At 32.1% G+C, this 11,369-nt stretch overlaps 1 protein-coding gene across 1 annotated transcript; it reads right to left on the bottom strand.

Annotated features, from left to right (window-relative positions):
* Positions 1 to 381: 381 nt before the first annotated feature.
* On the bottom strand, positions 382 to 3,630 carry LOC126727134 (putative pentatricopeptide repeat-containing protein At3g25970). The gene has a single exon (XM_050432653.1). The coding sequence runs from the start codon at positions 3,423 to 3,425 to the stop codon at positions 1,296 to 1,298; it is 2,130 nt and encodes a 709-aa protein (XP_050288610.1). The 5' UTR covers positions 3,426 to 3,630; the 3' UTR covers positions 382 to 1,295.
* Positions 3,631 to 11,369: the final 7,739 nt, after the last annotated feature.

Below are 11,369 nucleotides of genomic sequence, written 5' to 3'. Positions count from 1 at the left end.
ATAAAATATAGCTCCGAAATGGATGAGATCTGCAACAAACTTTCAAACAATGAAATTCTCTATTTATCACTTCATCCTGAAATATTCTAACAGAATCATATATCATACAGCATACCAAAATTTCAAAAGTGATGAGAAGAAAGAGCAGCACTCACAGAGGAGAAAGATCCCAAGCTTTACAGATATATTCTAGAACAGGCCCTTCTAAGACAACCAAGTGTTCAACTCTTGGTGGGCCACTGTGCAGGGGACATCAAAGCAAGCAACGATATTCAGGCTAGCTTAAACAAAAAATTGACTTTTAAAGTCAGAAAAGCCTATGAACGTGCACTACAAAGTAATTCAAAAAAACTTAAATAAACAAATATATATATATATATATGAATCAATAAGAATTTTTATTGCAAACACAAAGGTCTAGTAGACCATACAATCAAGGGACAATAGAGTACAACTCTGCACACCCCAACTTATTACAAAATTGCTCAGCCAGTCGAAAAGTACAAATCCTAAGATAAACAACAGAAAATTCTCAAAGGATGACAACATCCCTGCACTATGCTACACCTGCCACACACCCACAATGATGCATACTTTAAATACTGATATTCAAGGCAAACATCTTGTCCACAGCCCATTAGGGACATAACTCTGCTGTATAGGTTATCTAAGCCACAGCAAACAACTAAGCAATACTAGCAAGAGATGCCCTGTACAAACTCAGGCCTACACACCTAACATTATCCAATCTGCAGCCCTAGCATAGCCAGATCTTTGTTAATGAGTAGCAGCCCTTAGCATGCCAGACTGATGCCCCAATTCCTGCAAAAGGTTTGAAGTCCTTCAAGAAAAACATGCTATCTGACTCCCAGTCAATGAAAGGGTAGCATTATTTGCATTCCACTATAGGTCCCTGGTGTCTTGCACTATTAGTTCCCACTATTTGTCAGCAGCCAAAAACGGAGCACATGTGGCATGACCTGGATAAGACAGTGGGCTTAATGAAGATGGAAAATAGGCAAGCAACAAGCCTCCTTCACAACACAGAACATATATGGATAGGCATTGCATGTGTTGATCACTGTTTATGCATTAGAATAGCTTGATTGCTGATAATACTATTACAAGAAGTTTCCAATATTGAACAAAAATCTCTGAAGTATAATAAAATATTATATTTGTTTGAACCTGAATTAATTTTTTCCCATATAAAGCACGAATTGGAAGCTTCAGAAAGACAATTTACCCACCATTGCGTGCAACAGACAATTCAAACAATAGGGTTTAAATAAGCATCAGAGCCTTAAATCACACACTGATCCATGATCCAAATCATGCCTCGAAAACTTGAAATTAGTTACAGAATTTAACCTTTTGATTTCATCCATTAATCCTCCCAATACAAGGTATATCTCTTCACAATGGGAGTGGGAATGATCTTCTGCATTGAAAGCATGCACCTTATTATGAACTTCTATCCAACTCCAACCAGGGACCTTTTTCACCCCTCTTTCCCTCATAAGCCTTGTCACCTTAGCCTTTTCATCCCATTGCCTAAGACGCCCATACATGTCAGAGAGGATTATATAAGTGCAATGCTCTTCAGGCTCTAGATCAAGTAGAATGCTTGCCACCTTACTAGCTAATTCAATGTCTCCACAAGTCCTACAAGCACCAAGTAAAGTCTTCCACACCATAGCATCAGGTTCAAAAGGCATTGTCTTAATCAAAGATTTTGCCTGATCTAGACGCCCAGCCCGCCCATATAGATCAACTCCACATGCATAATGTTCCATTCGCATTGGAATTCCATATTCTGATTCCATACATTCTAGAAACTTGCATCCTTCTTCAACCAAACCAAAATGGCTACATGCAGTTAGAATTGCAACAAAGGTTATATGATCAGGTTTCACCCTCCTCTCTCTCATTAGGTAGAAGAGTTCAAGCGCAACGTTTCCCTTCCCATGTTGTGCATATCCAAAAATTATCGAATTCCAAGTGATTGAGCTGTCTTTGGGGGTGTCTTCAAAGGATTTCCTAGCATCTTCAATTATCCCACATTTGGAATACATGAAGATTAATGAGCTGGCAACAAATTCATTGGACTCAAAACCTGATTTAAGTGCCAAGACATGAACCTGTTGACCTAATTGTAGGGTTGCTACATCTGAGCAAGATCTAAGGACAGCAGAAAAGGCATAGTGATCAATGTCTTCTACCACAGATCTCATATGTCCAAAGAATTTCACAGCATCTTCACTGAACCCAAGTTGTGAAAATCCAGTCAAAATTGAGTTCCATGAAACACGGTCCTTCAACTCCATCGTGTCAAAAATGAGCAGCGCATCTTCCATGCATCTGTTATTAGACTTGAGATACATAGATATTAATGCATTAGATATTGGTACTGATTTTTCCAATCCCCTTTTTATTACCAATCCATGCAAGGATTTCCCATGACTTTTATGTGCTTCATCAAAACAAGCACTAACAACACTAGTGTAAGTATAGATGTCCGGTTCAAGTCCAAACCCTTGCATATCCATGAAGAGCTCAAATGCGATTGCTTCTTTATTGTGTACAAGGTAAGCAGCAAGCAAGGAATTCCATGTCACCAAATCTCGGGTATCAACAGCACCATCAAACGCTCTTTTGGCATCTTCTATAGACCCACACTCTGAATATGAAGTGATTAAGGCATTGCACACAGTATTATGAAATACCAGCCCATGTTTTACAATTTTACAATGAATTTGCATTGTTAACTTGTAAAAATCAGCATCATCAAGCAACGTCAAAAGCGGAGCAAATGTGCCATCATCAACCTTAATACCCTCCCACTCCATATAATCTAATAGCCAGAATGCAGTCCCACGATCACCCACTTGAACATAACCAGCAATCAGCGCATTCCACGTGACAGAGTTTCGCTCCGGTATGCACTGAAACACCACATATGCATCCTCAACTCTCTCACACTTCGCATACATGTCCAGAAGAGCACTACTGGAATAAACATTTCCAACATAACCCATCTTGACAATCATGGAATGCACTTGTTGCCCAAGATCAAACCTATAAGCACAAGCAATTCCCTTAAGTATGCTTCCAAAAGTATACCCATCAAAATCATCAAACCCACGTCTCTTCATAGCTCTTAGAATCTCCCACGCAGTCTCGAAGTTCCCACAGTTTACATACCCAGCGATCATTGTATTCCAAGAGACACTGTCTCTTTGAGGCATTCCATCGAACAGTTTGTGAGCAATGCATAACTCTCTGCATTTTGTATATCCACTCAGAATATTGTTGGCAGTGTAGACGTCTGCAATGTCGCCTAGTTTGATTGCTCGACAATGGGTTATCGAAACTTTGAACAGAGCACAGAGCCAGCTCTCAATGCGTGAGTGCAGTGGCCTCATTCATCACCAACAAAAGCAACGGTTTTAAGTTTTCACCAGATAACAATCAAGAACAGCAACGGTACAATATAGTATACAATTGGCCCGGATTGTGGTTTAAGTTGGGCTCTATAAAACATGAGATAAAACGTAATCCAGTTTATTGCAATTGTAAGCTATTCTGAGCTTGATCCGTTTTTGAACTACGAGAAAGACAGTTTTTTGGGTTAAGGGCCTTAAGTTGCTTTTGTTATTATTATTTAAAAAAAAAAAAAAAAACTATATATTTTATGATTAATAAGTTTTTTTTAAAATTAATTTATCGTTAATGAGTAAAAAATTTATACTACATTCGCCTTATATTGTTGATCCTATTTAGAAAATCTTACCTTTTAAGGGTATTTAATTCATTGTATTTTAATTAAAAATATACAAGTTTCTAAAAGTATTCTTGTTAATTTAAACTTTTTTGCTTTGTTGAACTCGTTGATTTAAACTATAATGAAAGAATAGTGTTTATTTTTTCACCCAAAAAAAGAGTAAAAGGTAGTTTGGAAATTTATTTATTGAATTTTTACAGTGAATTGCAATTTAACACATCCCAAATTAAAATAGAAGACTAACAATTTAGGGCTGAATGAGTATATTTTTATTGTCATGTTAGAATTCTTACTTTAAAAAAAATGTTATGTATTAGATAAACCAACTCCCAGTTCAAAACAATAAAAATGTTATGTATTAGATAAACCAACTCCAAATCCAAAACAATAAGAATTAGACAAAGAAAGTATGCATGAGTGTGTTCCAAGAAGCTAATAAAGTCCACAAAAAATTATTAAGAAGTAAAAATTATACTAGTTAACTAGTATAATTTTCTACCATATCATTTATTAACTTAAATTTAAATAATGCATATTATTAATATCAACATTAAAACATGCCATATATAAGAGAGTATATGCAAAGAAAAATGTCATAGGTAAGTAAAGTAAATGAACAAAAAAAAAAAAAAACACACACATTCTTAATGAAAAAAAGAAACACAAATATCATAGGCGAGTTAAGTTATGAAAAAATGAAAACGAGTTTAGGGAATGGGGAAAAATATATTGTTCCCATTATGGCTGAAATCATTATGCCAATTGGAATTTTGTGGAATAGACCAAAATGGATTAGAATTAGTCGAATTTTAGGCCAAGATGAAATATGAGTGATTTGTACTAGTTAACTAACTAAAAAAGAATTTTCAAACTTTTATTTAAGTTCCTATTATGGATGTTGGAAGAAACTTGTTTCTTTTTTAAAGATTGTGTATTAAAACAAAATATTTCCAACAAGCTCATTAGTCTCAGTATGTCCATGCATGTACTTTTCTTTGTATCTCAAATAAAAAGCGTAGCCTTTTACATTTGAGTTTTCTAATTCTAGTATTTGAATTTAAAAATATTATTCTTTAAGACTGTGTTTCTTTGGAAAACAAATAAAAACTTATTGCATGAAAATTGATCATACCAGCCAAAATCCACACACACATTAAGAGGTCTTCCTAAGTGGGTGGTGGAGCTCATAAGTAGTGTAGGGTCTCGATTTACAGTCCAATCCCAAAACGTATGGGATATTTGCCCTATGAGCCCAATACAATAAATTTGTAGAGAGTAAGTCGAAGAATTAGACTCTAATGAATTGAACAACGGATAGTTTTGATTTGAATGACAATCAAGCACAAATAAGAGATGTTGATCTTAATATGCTTTCAGTCCAAGGAGGTCCCCCTTATATAAATTAATCATAGATGGATACAAAGATAGTTTAAATTGCTAAAGAGTTTTATTTCTATTTTTCTGATCCATTCTCCATGGAGGGTCTTTCACATTATATATCCCCCTTTGGACTATCTTCATCCTACACTTGTTGATCATCCGAGCTCTTACTTGAGTACCTGTCCCATTAGACACACTCTCTGGTTTTCTGTGAGTTGTGATAGCCAAGGTAGCACTGTTCAGAGGTCTTCTCCACATAAATGCGGCCAGAAAAGTAGCTGCAGTGCATTTAATACGGTGGTGGTAGCTTTCCCTTAGATATTTTTAGGTTTCCTTCATTCTTGTACGTTCATGAGGCATGTCCCTATCTTTGGAGTTTCTTGGAGGATCATTCTAATTACTGGAGTACATACTTGAATTGTATTCATCATATCTAAGGAGGAGTTCCTCCTCGAACCACCTTTTATTCGTTCCCTACTTATGAGACTTTAACTGGGAACATCTAACAACTATTTGCTCCTCCTCAGACCTATCAATGTCCTTGGACAAAGTCCAAGGTCCAACATATGGTTTTGGGCCCTTATCCCTACAAGTAGGTTTTGGTTTTCACATCTCATTTGTGACTTAATTTTTTATTTTTTTTTTAATTTTATGTAAGATATATAATACGAAATAGCATATGCTTACCTTTTGAGCATTTCTATTGAGATATCTTCCATGAAGCATATTTTTTTTCTTTTTTCTTTTTTATAACCATGAAGCATATCTTTGATTGTTAACAATAGTGGAATTTATTAATGAATAAATAATTGCTTAGGAAATATGGCTTTATATGTGATATGATTGGAAATACACAATTTGTTGCTTTGGTGTAAATGGTGTTGTTAAATAGAAAAATTTCATCCATTTGAAAGTGCTGGTGTTTTGCTCTTTTTTGTTAATTGGTGCACGTTTTTATGGCAAAGGAAGTGTAATTCTTGTGAGCATGCGAGAGGAATTATGAGGAGACATTTAGTAAATTACAAAGAAAGCATGCATTTTCAGTTTCACATAAGTTAAACTGTCCAAAATTATATACTAAACCCACACATCACTGAACTTGGACATGGACAGGGACGAAGTTAAGACTTGTAATTAAGGAAACGGTTTAGTTGTTGGCTATGTGTGGCTGCTCCGACCTCTGACTAACAATGACAAAAATATTATGATTTTTATAGTAGAAATTCAATGCTCTAAGCCCTTTTAATTTTATCACACCAAAAGATGTAGAGATGTTATTTTGATTTAAGCTACTTGATGATCTCAAAATTTATATCATAAAAAATAGGTTGGGTCAAGTCAGACGGGTTAACCCAAACTGACTCTAAAAAAAGTGGGTTGGGTCTAGGTTGACCCATTTTACTTTGGATAAAAAATTCTCATGTTCAAGTCAGTCTAATTCATGAATGATCATTTGTCCATTCATCATTGTAGTTTCTACGTGTTTCTACTATGTGCTCTATGATTTTGATGATCTTCACTACATTTAACTCTTCCATTTTTAGAACAACCACCAATACATGCTTCTCATGTCTTGATTCTCTTGAACACTACCATCAAAATTGAAGAATTTGTTGGAGGATACCAACAATCACAATATGGTTTTGTAGCAGTGGGTGGGCTATTAGGATCACTTCATTAATAGGAAATGGTTTTGTTTTCAACACAAAGTCAATTTCTACGGAGCCAAAAGAGTTCAGAAAAATATGGCAAAAACCTCATGGTCTTTCTTTTCATTAATCACGTGTTACATCGGTTCTACAAACTTAGAAAAATGTTTGACTTGACAAAAATTCCACATAGAGTCTAAGTCCCATACAGCCGAAACACAAGGACATAACCATAAGGCATGAATAGCATCCTCACGTTGCTTACAATGTTCACAAATATCTTCGGTTAAAACTGTCATGCAAACTAAATTCATTTTGATAGGTATGGCATTTTTGCAAGCCCTCCAAATTATATTCTTCATCTTATTCAGAACAGTGTATCCCCAAATTTGTTTCCATACACCCTGAAACTGATTCAGATTTGCTTAAACCTAAGTACCCATGGCTCTTTCTTGAGAAAGGAAATTTTACCCTGACTTGACCTAATAAATACCCAAAGAGACAAAAGGCCACACCAACTTATCCTCCATAGTATTATGACAAAGTTGAATGCTCTTAACCAACTTTGCCTCTTGAGGAGAGAATGGGGGATTCAATGACTCAGTATTTACTCCTAATACTTAATGGTTAGTTTTCAATTTTTATTATATATTTTATTATGTTTATGTTTATTTTTTTATTTATATTGGCATTTATTTATATATTTTCACAATTATATTATTTAGATCCCTTATATACACACACACAAGGACACACATGATTATAAACATAAATGTAATGCTTATCTATAGATAATTAGAGTTGAAACCAATCTAGCATTATAACATGTTAGTTTTGAGTTGATCAACTAAATCCAAGATGTTAATTGTCAATGCTTATCCATTTACCTAAACATTTATATTTAATTTACCTTATGCCTAGATGTAAGAATCAAAAGAATATTTTTGAGTTTATTGAATTTGTTGGCTTTAAATTTAGTTATTAGGATACCAAATCTCCACAAAAAAAAAAAAAAAAAAAAAAAAAAAAAAAAAAAAAAAATTGATAGGAAGACATCCAAAAAATGGTATAAGAAACCTAGAATCTTCCCTATATTTTGAAAGGTAAATGAGTAGAGATCCACTTATTGCCTCAAATATATATGAATATTTAATTAATGGAAAACGTAAGGTACAAGGGAGCCACTCACACAAGCATGCGTGCACACACAGAATATATAATTATAATTACTATATTTAAAATATAATGCAACTCAGTGCTGTCTTTAAGTATCATTTTTTATGTACTCTGCTACAACAATCTTCGAGATGGTTTGAATATTATGTAAATTTAATATTGTCGGGTTTTTGATAAGTACATACTTGAGATTAAAACATAATTTAATTTTATAACTTTTCCCACATTGAGCCATGGCCAACTGTCAGGCATTTTTAAATATTTTTATAATATCTTTATTTTTTTAAGTCTAACCTAGGCTTGTGAACAATCATTTTAAAGGGAATCCAGTTAAATTCAGTATGAGCTTGAATTCATTTTGATCAAAAGGTCGGATTCTTGGTCAAATTGTGGTTAAACTTGGGTTGATTACAATCAAATTTAGTCAAATGTGAGGGAAATTTTTGGGAATGCAGATTTAGATGTAAAATGATGGAATTTGGTAGTTTGGTGAATTTTTTAGTTCATTTCACTGTTAGTCAACTTAGTCAAAGCTTGGTCAATCAAGGGCATTTTGGTCAATTTGGCTACAGACCTACAAATTGGCTAGTTTCACATTAAATAGGAAAAATAATAATTAATTTTAATACTCCCTTAATTCAAAGGTAATATTTTTTTTTTGGGGGAATTTTTAAACTCAAATTAACTTTTTTGCATATAAAAAGAGGATAGACTATATGTGTGTGAGTGTGTGTTGTTATATATGTTTATGTTTATGGTTATGTTTATGGTTATATTTACATTGCGTTATGAGTGTACACAGGCACACATGCCCTATTACAATGTATTTCTACCACGTGCACCAAAAATTTATCTTCGTTAGCACTTTTATTTGAAAAATATCTTAGGTTCAACATTTTAAAATTTGCTCACAAAATTTTTTTTTCTTTAGTCCCTAATAAATATATATATATATTTTTATGAATATCGCTAATAAATATAATGCAAACATAATTCTATAAGGTAAGGTAAAAACATGTGTAGAACTTTTAATATAGGAGGTTTTATAAGAATTCCTAATGGAACTTTAACCCAATTAAAAAAATATAATTTGAAAATTGGTGAGGCCTTAGATGTTTATTTGACAAAATATTATGATATTAAACAAAAATTTCAATTTTATGTGTGTCGATACTCATTTTTGCTAATATGGACAAGGCCCCTACAATGTGTATTATAGATTTCACTTTAGGTAATCATATTAATTTGAACTTTCATTTTAGGTAAACATATTTTAAAAAAAGGTGTAAGCTACTACTATATATAATTTCAATCTCTTCTAAAAAAAGTATAATTTAAACTGTATAATTGTAATTATTTTTAATTATACCCATGCATATATATACATAGGGTTACAGACTAGTAATAATAATACTGAATCACTGATAGTAATTTTTTAAGGTTTATTATTTTTGATTTTATGGTTTTCTCACTTAATAACTCATTTACCACCAAAAAAATTAAGAAAATTAAATTGGATTCCTCATTCTTTAGAGTGTAGTAAATTGCTACACCAAAAATAATAAAATTGAATGGGACACATCACATAAAATTAGACTCCAATTTGAGATCTAATTGGATTTTCTTTTAGTTTTGGATATATATATATATATATATATGTGCATGATTCTCTATACACTTTACCAATCTAAATTATACCCTCGTTTACAATTACCACATTGAACTTTCAGAATGTATGATTACCACACTAAACTATAACTTGTATTTCACTTTGCACCATGCTATTAATTGGATTATTAACTTGGATAGAAAAAAATGTCATGTGCAACTCATGTGGCCTCTATATACGTGGCATCACATGCAAATTTGCCAAGTCTACTTCCAATTATATTCTGCCTACACCTTTTACAATTCATTTTGGAAGATAATACAATGCCAGAAATGACTAACCTTGAAAATGTTTTCCTTACTCTTAAGAGCCACAATATCCATGAATTTTTATGGTCCATAAGTGTTTTTTTTTTTTTTTTTTTTTTTTTTTTTTTTTTTTTTTTTTTTAAGTGCATATAGTTAACATATAACAAGTTAACCAATGAGTCATAAAATAATATACAATTTTTATCCCATGTGGGAATGCAAATCCTCTGTAACATTTTTTGTGTACTATTTTATGCTTCACCAATCACTACTTATCATGTGTATGATTGCTTTCTATTTTAAATTTCAGTTATTTTATAAGGAAAGTAAAATAGAGTGATACACAAAAAGTGGGAAAATTATTGTGTATTCCCGGAGTATTATAAATGTGTATTTTCTCCTCTCACATAAATGGTGGATCTCACTAATTAAATTCATGGTGGGACCCATCATTTATATGAGAGGGAAAATACACATTTATGGTACTTCGAGAGTACTTAATAATTTTCCCAAAAAGTGGTACAAAGAATTTGTATTTCCCATGTTGTTCATTTTTAGAAAAACTAAATTTTTAGAAAACATCATTTAATATTTTGTCTTTTAGTAAAAAAAATGTACAAGCTAGTTTACAAAAAAACTCTCATTAATTTAAACTCTAATAAAAATTAGCATTGATTTTTTCTTTTCTTAAAAAAAAATGGTAAATTTGAAAATTTATTTGATAACTTTTGAAAGAGAACTACTTTTTTTTTTTTTTTTTTTTAAATTATCAAAGAGAGAACTACATTTTAAGGCATTCCAAAATAAAATGTTGGACCAATAATCTGAGACTAAATGAGTACATTTTTATCTCAGAAAAAAATCTTTGAAATTATTTGGGGAAAAAAAAATTATATGTATTAGATAAACCAACCCTCAGTCCAAAACAATAAGAATCGGACAAAGGAAGTATGCATGATTGGGTTCCGATAAGTTAATAAAGTCTACCAGAAAATGATCAAGGAGTAAAAATTATAGTAGTAGGTTCTCTTGAATATAATTTTACTTCTTGATCAATTTTTTTTGGGTAGACTTTTTTGACTTATTTGAACTCAACCATTCCAGATACTATTTTTGTCTAAATTTTTTTTTTCTTTTTTTTGCTGAATCAAATTCTATTGTTTTGGCCCTTTTGGACTGGAATTGGTTTATCTAATAAATGACATTTTTTTCCCTAAAAATTTCTAACATAATAATAAAATTTTTTTTTTTTTTTTTTGATTCATTTGAAATTAATAGTGGGTCACCAATAGCTATGTTGTTCAACTGATACATAATTTTTTGTTGTTGATATTTTCAACAAAAACATCTAATTCTATCAAAATATCAACAACAAAAAATTATAGTGGGTCCTCTTTATAATATAACCAGATCTTGCCAAATCAGTTTATAATCTCACAATGACAAGCTCAGGTTTGTAGTAA

Source organism: Quercus robur, chromosome 5, assembly GCF_932294415.1.
Source record: "Quercus robur chromosome 5, dhQueRobu3.1, whole genome shotgun sequence".
Taxonomy (NCBI): Eukaryota; Viridiplantae; Streptophyta; class Magnoliopsida; order Fagales; family Fagaceae; genus Quercus; species Quercus robur.
Note: the sequence above shows the minus strand (reverse complement) of the source record. Positions and strands in the feature narration are given on the sequence as shown.